Raw genomic sequence first — 13,903 nt, 5'->3', positions numbered from 1 at the left:
GTTTTTTCCTTCCTTCTGCTTATTTTTGGCTTAATTTGTTGTTCTTTTTGTAGTTTTTTGGGATGAACGCATGGATAAATCATTCATATTTAACCTTTTTTCTTTTGTAATATTTGCAATTAAGGCCATCAATTATGGTCTAATCTGTATCTCACAATTCTGATTTGCAGTATTTTCTTATCATTGAGTTAAAATGTTTTCTAATTTCCATTGAGATTTCTTTTGGAGGAATGTATTAAATTCCATGCATTTCTGACTTTTTAAGTATTTTCTAATTAATGATTTCTAGCTGAATTCCACTATAGCTAGGGCCCTTACTCTGTATGATTTCAGTCCTTTGAGATGTATTGAAACAATTTATGGTCCAGCATAAATTTAGGTAAATATTCTAAGTATACTTAATAAGATAGTATATTCTGCAGTTAGAGATATACTACACAGGGTATATAAATAACTACACAGAGTATATAAATATACATTACACACAGTATATAAATATATATTACATATTTTAATTTTTTGTTCAAATCTTTTTTATTTTCATTTTTTTGCCTACTTGTTCAATAAGCTACAGAATGATATACATTAACAATTTTGTATTTTTGTATGTACTGTCTACCTCTATTATTTCTGTCCATTTTCCTTTATATATTTTTCAAACTCTGTTATTTGGTGCAGAAAATGTCAGGCTCACTACACGATATTTCCTTTTTAGGGGGATCTTTGTCCCCGAGGGCTGGCTGTCTTGGTTTCTCTCAGGTATGTCAAGTAGTTAGTTTACTAGTTTCTGGAAATGTAGCTAACTACTATGGGCTGAATGTTTGTGTCCCAACAAAATTCATAGGCTGAAGCCTAATCCCCCGTGTGATGGCATTTGGAGAGGGGGCCTTTGGGAGGTAATTAGGTTTACATTGTCACAAGGGTGGGACACTCATGATATGATTAATGCTCTTATAAGAAGAGGAAACAGAGAGATCTCTTTCCATGAGTATGTACCAGGAAAGGTCACTTAAGCATAAATTGAGGAGACAGCTGTCAGTAAGGCAGCAAAAGGGCCCTAACAAGACATCAAATCTGCTGCCAGTTGTATGACATAGCAGCTAACATTTCTAAATTAATTATTCATATAGCCAGACACCATGCTAGACTCTACCTTCACCTTGAGGTAAGGCAAAGTCCAAGGTAAAATTTATCCCTCAGAGTTTCCTGAGAGATTATGCTCTGCCCGAGATTTCTGAAATTATTTGGTTTCTTCTTCCTTAACCACTTCCCCCATGCTCTGTTTTCTCCTGGCAGCTATGCCCTCATAAATCACTTGTACCTCATACATTGCTCCAGGTATGCTTCTAGGAGAACCCAACCAAAGACACCCTTGATTACTTAACTCATTGTTTATTCATTGCACCTGCATGTAAAATCGTCCTACTCAGCACTCTGAAAATATCAGATGGATACTAAAAGAAATGTTTATGTATTAGTGATAATGTTTAATTTTGTGAATATATTTTAATTGACCAAATTTGAGCCACTGTATCAATTTCAGTTGGGCCACATTTATATTTTGAATTCCTGTATCTTATGAAAGCTGAAGACATCTCCTAAGGAGGGAGCATCATGTGTCATCTTGTTTGAGGAAAACTTAGAAGGATAATCTGCCTTAAGGTACTCAGCTCACCTTCTTATTGAGGGGCTACCAATTTCTCTTACTCACATGCTTTAAAGATTTCTAAGAATTACAAAGAGAAGATAGCTACATTGCCAATAGAATATTACACATAAGAAGAGTACACTGTCATAGAATTTAGAGATCCTCAAATTCAATCCTCTACCCAGGGGGGAAAAAAGAGAGGTAATGTCATTTCCTTAAGGCCATTCACAATTTAGTATTATAATCTAATTTTCCTGATTTCAGAACTACACATTACTTAGGATTAGCTACTTGGCACATTCCCACGGATGACACCATCAGATTGATTTAGAGCTGAAGACTGTGGGCCATAGAGCAGACAAGGACGATAAAGGGTAACATGGAAAAAGCACCAAGACGCTGGCAGGGAGATCAGAGAAGCTGGAGCATGTTCTAAGGAAGGGGCCAAGGAGGGAAGGCAATATCTAAAGCCAAGAGGGAACCAGCCAGGCAGGTGGACAGTCATCTATGGTGTTAAATCAAATAAATCGACACAAAAATAGAAGTAATTCTATATTAACTTCAGAAGTGGCAGCAAACTCTCCACTGCTTTAACAAATAGAAGATATCAGCATATTTAGAAATAAATGTGTAACCCTTCACTTATTTTTATTTCACCTTCTCAAGGCTGGTATACAAAATATAATTTATTAGTGCAAGTGATACATCACTGATCATAAAACTAATCTGGAACTTTATTTTCCAACCTTTATCAAAATGTTAATGTTTTAGTAAGTTTTTTTTTAAACTTCACAAACTAAATCCAGACTGTTAAGGGAAAAAAAAAAGGTAAAAATATTTTAAATAAAACCATCATATCACCCTAATTCACAGATTTTGACTAAGGATATATCAGACTATTTTAGCTTTACTTCAATCTAATAACAAACATAAAAAAACTAATTATTTGACTCTGTTTTGCTTTGCAATTAATCAGGAATATTGCCAGATATAGTGGCTCAGGCGTGTAACCCCAGCACTTAGGGAGGCCAAGGCAGGCAGATAACATGAGGTCAGGAGTTCGAAACCAGCCTTGCCAACATGGTGAAACCCCATCTCTACTAATAATACAAAAAAAAATTAGCTGGGTGTGGTGGCACATGCCTGTACACCCAGATACTCAGGAGACCAAGGCGCGAGACTCGCTTGAACCCACAAGGTAGAAGTTGCAGTGAGCTGGGATTGTGCCACTGCACTCTAGCCTAGGTGACAAACTGAGACTGTCTCAAAAAAAACCAAAAAATAAAAAATAAAATAAAAAGAAATAAATTGACTCTTTCCAGCATAGTTCTGTGGAGGTCAGAATTCCCTGAGATTACCTTTATATAAATGAGTATATATATTTAGTTTGCTAAAACGGGGTTAACTGGCAGGACACACTTTGAAACTGGTTAAAATTTGTACAGCACTGTGTTTTTGTAATTCATGTGGCCCCATCAGAGTGCCACAATCATTTTCAGAAGGACAATACCATCTCACTGTTATCCCTGCTCTTTCCATAGGAAATTAAAGTTTGGTGGCGACATATCTTGCCAATCCTTAAGGGAGTAAAATGTAGTAGTGATTAAGACCCAAGAACAGTGAATTAATTCCAGATATGTCTAACACCAAAGAAGTCTCTCTTCAACTAAAATTTTATGATCTGCAGGAAAGAAAACAAAAGAGAAGGAGAGTGGACAAGCTGAAGTTCAAGTGTGTCTGGGAAGCTCAAGTTCTGTGACTGTTAAGGATGACTATTCAGAGTTTCAGTCATATTAGTACCCCCATCTCAATGATAAGAGCTGTACACCTGTGAATTTAAGACAAGGCCCAAACCCAGAAAAAATTAGGGCACAAGACAGAAATATCGGGCAGTGCTGATAAATCACATGCCACAGCCTGGATCAGCAGAAAGGCAGGGGACTCTTGCAATTCACGTAATTCTTCAGTTGCCAAAGGCATACTTTCAGCACATCGGATTCTAGATATCATGAGTTGGTCTAGAAGCAAATAAATTGCTGGCATGTTCTGTTCTCCAACAAACTCCACAAGTACAGGGCATCTCCAGTGCAACAAACTCAGTCAGTGAAGTTCACCTGCCCCAGCCTGGTCATGGGACCTCTCAGGCAAATTTCAGACTCACACCAACTGTGCCAGCCAGGTTCCCCTTTCTCTAGGCTTGAGATTTTTCAATCCTGTACAAAAGTTATATCTTACTCTTTTTTCATACAGAAAGTATTGGTTATTAAATATATTAATACTCCCAATGCTATCCCTCCCCTCTCCCCCCACCCCACAACAGTACCCAGAGTGCGATGTTCCCCTTCCTGTGTCCATGTGTTCTCATTGTTCAATTCCCACCTATGAGTGAGAATATGTGGTGTTTGGTTTTTTGTTCTTGCGATAGTTTACTCAGAATGATAATTTCCAATTTCATCCATGTCCCTACAAAGGACATGAACTCATCATTTTTTATGGCTGCATAGTATTCCATGGTGTATATGTGCCACATTTTCTTAATCCAGTCTATCATTGTTGGACATTTGGGTTGGTTCCAAGTCTTTGCTATTGTGAATAATGCCGCAATAAACATACGTGTGCATGTGTCTTTATAGCAGCATGATTTATAGTCCTTTGGGTATATACCCAGTAATGGGATGGCTGGGTCAAATGGTATTTCTAGTTCTAGATCCCTGAGGAATCACCACACTGACTTCCACAATGGTTGAACTAGTTTACAGTCCCACCAACAGTGTAAAAGTGTTCCTATTTCTCCACATCCTCTCCAGCACCTGTTGTTTCCTGACTTTTTAATGCTAGATGAAAAGTTAGTGGGTGCAGCGCACCAGCATGGCACATGTATACAAATGTAATTAACCTGCACATTGTGCACATGTACCCTAAAACCTAAAGTATAATAATAATAATAAATAAAAAAAAGAAAAACACTAAAGTGTCACAAAAATATTCAAAAAATAAATAAATAAATAAATATATTAGTACTATCATTTTAAAAATTTAATTATTATAAAGGTTTTTTTTTTTTATTTTTGAGACTGAGTCTCGCTCTGTCACCAGGTTGGAGTGCAGTGGCGCGATCTCAGCTCACTACAACCTCCACCTCCCGGGTTCATGCCATTTTCCTGCCTCAGCCTCCCGAGTAGCTGGGGTTACAGGGACCCGCCACCACGCCCAGCTAATTTTTTGTATTTTTAGTAGAGATGGGGTTTCACCATGTTAGCCAGGATGGTCTCAATCTCCTGACCTCGTGATCCACCCGCTTTGGCCTTCCAAAGTGCTGGGATTACAGGCGTGAGCCACCACACCCGGCCTATACAGGTTTTTTTTAATATAATACATTTAACAACAGGAAATATCCACCTCAAAAAAAAGCAACTACTATTTTTTATCTTTAGGGATCTATCCTCTTAAGCAATGACATGCAACATGCATATCTTGGAAGATTTATTGAAGAATAATAGTTGTTTGCAAAGAAGCACAACAATTTAGGGCAGCCAAAATTGCCAAACAATGCTATATAGATTGTTATAATTATTCTTATAGAGATCCATCCAAGAATGGGAGTTATCTCTGTCAATTAACCAAGTAAGCTAATTCCTCTACATATAAGTGCTTGATTGTAATATCAAATTATGTAGGTATTGGGAAAAATTGCTTAACAAGCATTTAGAATAGAAGGGTGCAGTTGTGGTTTTAAAAAGAGAAAATGGAAAAATATAGACAAATATCCAATTTTTAACATCAGGAAATATTATGATAGACAAATATCCAATTTTTTAACAACAGAAAACATTCTTATCTTACAGAAGATGTCAGTGGAAACTCACAGTATTTGTCAGCTATGGAAACCATCTTTTATATACTTAAAGGGGTGTACATATGTATGTTTCTACTCACACATATAAATATATTATTTTTGCTTTGGACAATCATTTTATTTACTATTGTATTATTTTTCCTGTACACAAACATATCAATTTGCAATCACTGATTTCCAAGGTTGTCCAAGTACATTAAAATAAAGACTTACATTCAGATTATAACACTACTAAAAGATGTGGTTTCTCCATATTCTGGATTCTAAATGTACTAAGGACACATTTAGACTATCAAATGGGACACTAGAACGTGTTTGAACTCTACACTGACAATACTAAGAGTCAATGTACACTTAACTTTAAATTGCCCATTAAAATTTAAGCTATACTGAAACTCCAATAATTAAAATACTATGCAGCTATCTTTTCTGGATAACCTTATCTCTATTCCTGGATTCCTGTTGGATGGTTGATTGGATTCAAGAGCCACATACCTAATCTCTTTAGCAAAATCTGTCTAACCCATCCTTGATGTTCTCTTCAGAGCATGCAAAATTGCCCATCTTCTGCAATATGAATAGGCCAAGAATGTTCCAAACCATCAAGTCTGATTGCATTTTTTGCTTATCAGTTTCTTTCTCAATGTATTTCTTCCCTCACACATTTTGCTATAAGCTTCAAGGAGAAACAAAGGTATACCTTTTCTATTTTGCTTGGAAAGCTCCTCAGGTAATTATCTAAGTTCATTGTTTACAAGTTCTAATCTCTACCCAGCATTAGAACACAATTTGACCAAATTTTCCACCACTTTTTAACAAGGATTGCTTTCCCTCCTGTGTCCGATAACATGACCCTCTTTTCTTTCTGAACCCTTGCCAGATACACTTTAAACTGTTGTATTTACACCAACAGTCTTTTCAAGGCAATCTAAATTTTTTCTATCAAGTGCCTCAAAATTCTTCCAACCTTTGCTCATTACTCAATTCCAAAGCCAATTCCATATTTTAAGGTATTTATTCCAGTAGCACTAAACTTCTAGTACCAAAATCTGTATTTGTTTTCAAGGGCTGCAATAACAAAGTACTACAAACAGGGCATCTTAAAAGAATGCAAGTTTATTCTCTCACAGTTCTGGAAACTAGAAGTCTGAAATCAAGATGTCCACAGGCAGGGCCATACTCCTCTGTGGGCTTAGAGAAGAACCCCTCTTTGCCTCTTTCTAACTTCTGATGGTTGCTGGCAATCCTTCGCATTTCTTGGTTTGCAGCTGTATCACTCCAATCTCTGCTTCCATCTTCATCTGGTCTACTCTGTCTTTCCTGTCTCTGTATGTCTCCAAATCTCACACTCCTTATAAGGACACCAGTCATTGGATTTAGCCCCCCACCCCTTAATCCAGTATGGCCTCATCTTAACTTGATGATATCTGATAAGACCCTATGTCCAAATAAGGTCACCTTCATCGGTATTTGGGTTAGGATTTCAATCTTTTAGGAGGACACAATTCAACCCATAACAGCACATATGTGGCAAAATTAAATTAGCATACTTCAAATGGAAAGTATGTTTAATGGTAATCCTCCCCTCTCCTCCTCTCCCTCTCTCTCTTTTGAGACAGAGTCTCACTCTGTCATCCTGGAGTGCAATAGCACAATCTCGGCTCACGTTTTCTCCACTCCCTGGGTTCAAGCGATTCTCATGCCTCAGCCTCTTGGATAGCTAGGACCGCAGGTGTACACCACCATGCCTGGCTAACTTTTTTGTATCTGTAGTAGAGACAGAGTTTTGCCATGTTGCCCAGGCTGATCTCAAACTCCTGAGCTCAAGTAATCCTCCTGCCTCAGACTTTCAAAGTGCTAGGATTACAGGTGTGAGCCACTTTTAGTAGCAATGGTAGCCTTTTTTTGATCCCCTTCCCTCATTACTAGGGCCCTACTCATTTTCACAGTATTACCCTTGACACTTCTTATCCCACAGATGGAAAATAAGTGGGTAACTTTCTCATTTTTTTTGCTCTATTCTTTGGCTCTAAGTTTTCATAATTCTGTAGGAAAGAGGTCATTCTGTGTATCTAAGATACTAGGACCTTTATTTGCTGGTTTAGTTTATTTACATATGACTGCAGACTTGGCTGAACACTTTTTCCTAGCCTGACTGAAATATTATGAGAAATGTTTCAATACCAGAAATAAAATATAGCCTTTAATAAATCACTGAAAATCTGATGTTCCTTTGTGAAAACTTCATGTAATTAATAGGGGAAAAAAAGAAAACCTAAATCAGAAAGAAAAATGTAATCAAGTAGGTTTACAACCAGCAAAAGATAATTAAAATGATCCTGTTTTGTGTCTCGGTTTCATTAACATGTAAATGAGATTCATGAAGTTTGATATTGTGTTTTACCAAGAGCCATAGAAATGAATTAAGAATGAAAATGAGTCCCACTGATGGAGACTCCTGATGAGTATATAAATTAATGAAAAATATGATTTGATCTAATTAATAACATATTTTTGTGATGTATTGAACCTCAACAAAGGAAATCAAGATAAATAGGTAAATTAAAATGTTGTGTTCCTTTCACTAGCCCACATTCTGCGAAAGCTTTTATGACTCAAATGAAGTGGTGGTAAATGTCAAACTCTGCTTTTCTTTATAAAGAAGCACAGAATGGAGACCTTATTCTAGGATTAGCATTGCAATAACAGCATTCCTGCTGGTGGGTCCATAGGTACAGGGTCTGGAATGGCCATCAGAGAGGCTAGGAAAGTCCCGTGATGGGTCAGGGACTCAGAATTGCAAAGAGGAAGAAACAGTCCTGTGTGACCAGTAACTCTCACTGCAAGTCACTCAAAAAGAAAAGGCTAGCATTATCTACACAAATATATTCAAGCACCCCCCAATTTCCCATTTGATAGAAGGATCTCAGTTCTCACTCTCCATTGATACCTTCACATTCAAAAGCACACAAAAGTAGGTATCTCCAATAATATGAAATGAAATTTTAAAATAAACTTAAGCTTAAAATCATGTTAAAGTGTTATATCTATATTGTAAGTAGAACTATGTGTGATATATATTATGTATACCAGATGGCAAAATACACACACACACACACACACACACACTTACCTATTTGTCATGTCCAATGTTCAGTGTGCTCAGGCATTAAGCACATATTAAGGATAACATCAAAGAGTAAAATTAGAAGTGAATGACTGATGTTGCCATGAGAGGAGGACAATAAATGGGAGAACCAACAATATCATGCATTAAAACTTTTTATGACTGTTAAAACGTTTTATGTATTAGTATTGCCAAGCGTGTGTTCCTCCAATGCATGTGCAGATGAATTTTACCTTAGTATGTTATGAAAAGAGATCACAGTGATACTGTCTCTAAGCATACAGTGTTTTTGAAATTCTGTCTTATTTCTACAGCAAGGTGCCATGTAATTATCTTCAGTTTCCTTTTAACATATTCAAGTGATCAAACACAAACTAAGATGGGCTGAGTTTTTTTTGTTTTGTTTTGTTTTGTTTTGTTTTTTGAGACAGGGTCTCTCTCACTTTGTCACCCAGGCTCTAGTTCAGTGGCACAATCATAGCTCACTGTCTCCAACTTCTGAGTTCAGTGATACTCCTGCTTCAGCCATAGCTGGGACTACAGGCACGCAGCACAGGTGAATTTATTTTTTATTATTTTGTAGAGACAAGGTCTTGCTGTGTTGCCCAGGCTGGTCTCGAACTCCTCACCTCAAGTGATCTTCCCACCTCAGCCTCTTAAAGTGTTGGCATTATAGGCATGAACCACCATACCTGGCTGAGTACTCCTAAAGGACCATGAAAATCTTATTATGTTCCTATTCTTCAGCTGATAAGAAAACCATGTCAACCACATTGAGAATCCAAAACACTGAGGGATTGTTATTTTTAAATAATTACCATTTTTGAAAATTACTTCTTTAACTTGAAACTGAAGGCCAATTAAGGTTTCATCACTAATGTGTCCGTAAGGACTGTGTATTATTGTAGAAAATATTTTGTAAGATATATAAAAAGCTTGTCAGATGGAAGGAACTCAATTCTTTGTAATATATGATGTATCCCTTTCACATTCCAGAACAGAAGCTAGATGTCATATACATCTCACGAGTTTTAACCATTTGCTTATTTAGAAATTTACTTTCTTTTATAATGTGTCATTCATAATGATTGTATGCAAAGATAATGAAAAACTAGTGAGATTTTCTATGGACCAGTCAGAGGAGAAAAGCAGACTTACCATCTCTTCTATTCAGCCTTGCAAATCCAGGACCATGACTGCTGGAGAGCTCAGAAGAACTGCTGAAGGATGCCTGAGGCAAGGCAGACACAAGAGGATCATCACAGTCATCTGCCAAGAGGAACAATGCCACGTTAGGGTTAGTTAGTGCTGATGGCTTTTGTGGAATCAATAAACAAGACAACAAACAAGTAAAACAACAACATCAAAAACTAGGATCTAAGATCTCTAAAAATATGCCTACTACTTACAGGGGCTTTTCTACTAGAAGTCTAGTAAGTTCAATGAGAAAAGAAAAAACTTAAAGACAGGAGAATATGAAAATACTTTAAAAATCATAAAATTATATAATAAAACAAAATCTTAAGGTAGAAAAGATTATACCTCATTATAAAAGATTCACAAATTTAACTGTATGAAAATTAAATACTTAAGGTTTCCAAAAGAGACTGTAAAGAAATTAAAAAGAAAAATCACAAAATGGAGAAAGTACTTGCCAAACCTATAACCCAGTATACAATTAGTATTCCAAATAAAGGAAAATAAAATACAAAATAAAGTAAAACAAAAACCACCTTTAAATCATGACACACGTTAACAAAAATAACACAAGGCATGATCAGACTTCACAGCACAGCCTGGCGTGGTGGCTCACACCTGTGGTCCCAGCACTTTGGGAGGCTGAGGCAGGCAGATTACTTGACGTCAGGAGTTCAAGACAAGCCTGGCCAACATGGTGAAACCCCATCTCTACCAGAAATAAAAAAATTAGCAGGGTGTGGTGGCATATGTCTGTAGTCTCAGCTGCTAGGGAGGCTGAGGCAGGAGAATCGCTTCAATCCGAGAGGCAGAGGTTGCAGTGAGCCAAGATCATACCACTGCACTCCAGCCTGGGTGATGGAGTAAGACGTTGTCTCAAAAAACAGACTTCACAGCACAGACTCTATATAAATTGGTCCTCAAACTTATCAGCAAAAAGAGATGTAAACTGGGACTACAAAATGATACTAGTTTACGGACATTAGACTAGCAAAATGTAGGCCAAGAGAAGCTCTGACCCATTGCTCGTGGGAGTATAAACTTGAGCAACTACTTTTATAAAAACAACTTGTCATTAGATGTATATTTGAACTTTCCCATACCCTATGTTCCACCAGTCCCTTTGATATACGTAGGTCCTCCTATGATGAACCCCCAGTCTCAAGGAGTTTTGTCTTTTTACCCAAAGGTGATATAGAAATACTAGTAATTTTGTGTCCCATGGAAATAAAAAAGTACTCAGAGGAGCTTGCATTTGGGCACCAGGAGATATGTATGATTTCTAGCAATGTTGCTCATAATAGCAAAAAAAAAAAAAAAAAAAAAAATTAACAACCAGATATCCAATGGCCAAAGAACAAATAAAACATAGTGCTTTTCACAATAGAATAATACACACCAGTAAAAGAAACAACAACACAAAACAAAATAGTTGAATCTTAGAAGCGACATTTTTGAGGAAAACAAAATCAAGTTATAAAATAATATATAATATGTTGATCGTTTTGAGAATCTTAAAAAGCAAAGCTAAGTAATACTATATTTTGTTTAGGGACCTATATGAGTTTTAAAAACTACTTTTGCAAAAAGAAATGAAAATTATAAAATTCAGGATCTTGCTTACCTTGAGAGAAAAGCAGAATCAACACAAATGTATACAGTTTTAATGTGATGGAATGCTCTAATTTGGGGATAGGTGGTGTCAAACGTGTTAGAACCAGAATGACTCCATCTTGAGTGAGGGCTAGGAAAATGAGGCTGAGACTTGCTGGGCTGCATTCCCAGAAAGTTAGGTATTCCTAGCCTCTAGATGCTTATGGTTAAGGGAATAGATTGATAATGTTTACTTAACAGACCCAGACTTGGGCGTGTCCTGATATCCCAATAACTTCAGAACTAAAGCATTCCTAATTTTGCTTTAAAGATATTAATTGATTCTTGCAAAATATAGTAATTAAGAAAATTAATCCTTTATCACAAACCCTTGTAGCAGAGCTCATCTCCCCATGATCTTTTCTACTCCTATATATATGTGTGTATATATATATACACATCTCCCCATGATCTTTTCTAATCCTATATATATATGTGTATTTGTACCAAGGGTGGACGCATTATTCCTCTTACTTTCATGAATACCCTACTCTGTCTAAGGAGTCGCTGAACTTGCACCACTTTACTTTCTTAATAAACTTGCTTTTGCTTTGCACTGCGGACTCGCCCTGAATGCTTTCTTGCGCAAGATCCAAGAACCCTTTCTTGGGCTCTGGGTTGGGACCCCTTTGTGGTAATAGTGGCATAGTCACAGGCTTACAATTATGATGTTTCATATAAAATATGCCACACATGCACATATATTTACATATGTATCAATATGTATATATACATATTAATGCACATACATATTTATCGTCTATCTACCCTTTTATGTATATCATATATATTGCTTCTAATATTAAAAGATAAAGCACAAAGAGCGAGGGAAGGTATAAGAATAATCTCATGTGTATCATGAAATCCATACATGTTTAATTTATTCAGCCAATTCTTCATTCGATGTCATCTTTAAAGCATTTGCCTTTTATTTTATACTCTTAAGTTGTTCCCATTTTTGCACTAATCAGAAAAATATTTCTCTATTTAGTTTTTAACATATACACTCCGTAATTTAAAATTATACAGGGTTATTGTCCCAAATGTTTTCATTAATGGTAAGCAATTATTTAAATAAATCTAAGAATTATCTAGATTCACCTGAAATTTTATTACGTTTATTATACCTGAACCTAATTTGTTCTTGAATGCCTTTCCCAAGAGTTTACCTGAGTTAGCATTTTACTTTTCAAGATTGTCTCATTTTCATTCAAAGCCTACTTTTTCTTACTCTTACCTTAAATTCTTTCACCATTAGGACAGACAGTTCCTGCATGTCTATTGACTAGCTTAAGTACTAACGTCAGCCAATCCAGTTGTAATTCAAGAATAAGGAGTGTAGACATAAAAAGATATACAACCCATGGAGTGGTGAAAGAAATTCTGATTATTGCCAATTACAGGCAACAACAAAAATGTTTTAGTATGCTCTGGAAACTGTGGTGTGTATGTTTACACACACAAGAGTGCATTACATATATGGAAGGAGGGTGCATATATGGGTGTGTGTTTACTAGAACTAGGAATTTTTAAAATCATTTTCAGCATGCAGGTGTAAGTGTGGTGAAAAGGGTGTTTAATTGCAATTCACAATCAATTATGTAGATTCAGATCGATGTTTTGGATGTAATGCCTCTCTGGTACAACCACTCTAGGGAACATATATTTATTGTTCATTTGTTTTTGCCAACTATAAATTAAGAATCAATATTGTCCTACCTCTAGCTTTAAAAGAGTGGAATTAAAACAAAAGAAGGGGTACTTTTTCCATTTGTGGGGAGAAAGACGTAATATGGAAAACGGAAGGGCACACAGGAGGCTTGTGATATTTGGTCAAGTTTTGGTTGTTGGCCTTGGTGGTTACATGGCATTATTATTCTTTACCATGGGCATATACCTGCCCCTACAATCTGTTGTATGTTTAACAATGATATATTGTAGTTATTCTTACAGAACTAATAATAACTAAGACACATTTAGAGAGCACTCTGTGCTAGGAAGTTATAATCCTGCCACACATAGTAACTAATCTTTACCCCTCCTTGTTGATATATTAATGTTACTCTCTTACAGATGAGCTCATTGAACACAGTTCGATTAATTTGCTCTTCTCATTGTGGTAGAACCATATCTATAACGCGAGTTGTGGTCCAGAATCCACTATGTAAGAATACCATGACTATAATTATTATTTCTTGAGGTTTGAAGTGTAGGAGTTCCATCAGACACCATAATAGCATGAATAAATTCTCTCAAGGAGTGTTTACTCCAGTTCCAGGTTTGCCATGCTATTTTTTTATTTCCCATTTGATCTTCAATAGTCTTGACAACAGAGGAAGAGAACCTCAAACAGTAATAATCAGTCTGGAGTGAACATGATATTTTTCTCTACATAATAAATTAAATTGGAATTCTGGATTAA

The 13,903-nt window shown here is 36.3% G+C and overlaps 1 protein-coding gene across 3 annotated transcripts in view; it reads right to left on the bottom strand.

The window, feature by feature from the left end:
- Positions 1-13,903, bottom strand: part of CNTNAP4 (contactin associated protein family member 4) — a 292,651-nt gene that overhangs the window by 243,882 nt on the left and 34,866 nt on the right. For all 3 annotated transcript variants that reach the window (XM_054454620.2, XM_054454621.2, XM_063654023.1), the window contains exon 2: positions 9,790-9,900. In XM_054454620.2, coding sequence (XP_054310595.1) covers positions 9,790-9,900 — 111 coding nt within the window. The remainder of the gene's footprint in view (positions 1-9,789; positions 9,901-13,903) is intronic.

Source organism: Pongo pygmaeus, chromosome 18 (assembly GCF_028885625.2).
Source record: "Pongo pygmaeus isolate AG05252 chromosome 18, NHGRI_mPonPyg2-v2.0_pri, whole genome shotgun sequence".
Classification (NCBI taxonomy): domain Eukaryota; kingdom Metazoa; phylum Chordata; class Mammalia; order Primates; family Hominidae; genus Pongo; species Pongo pygmaeus.
Note: the sequence above shows the minus strand (reverse complement) of the source record. Positions and strands in the feature narration are given on the sequence as shown.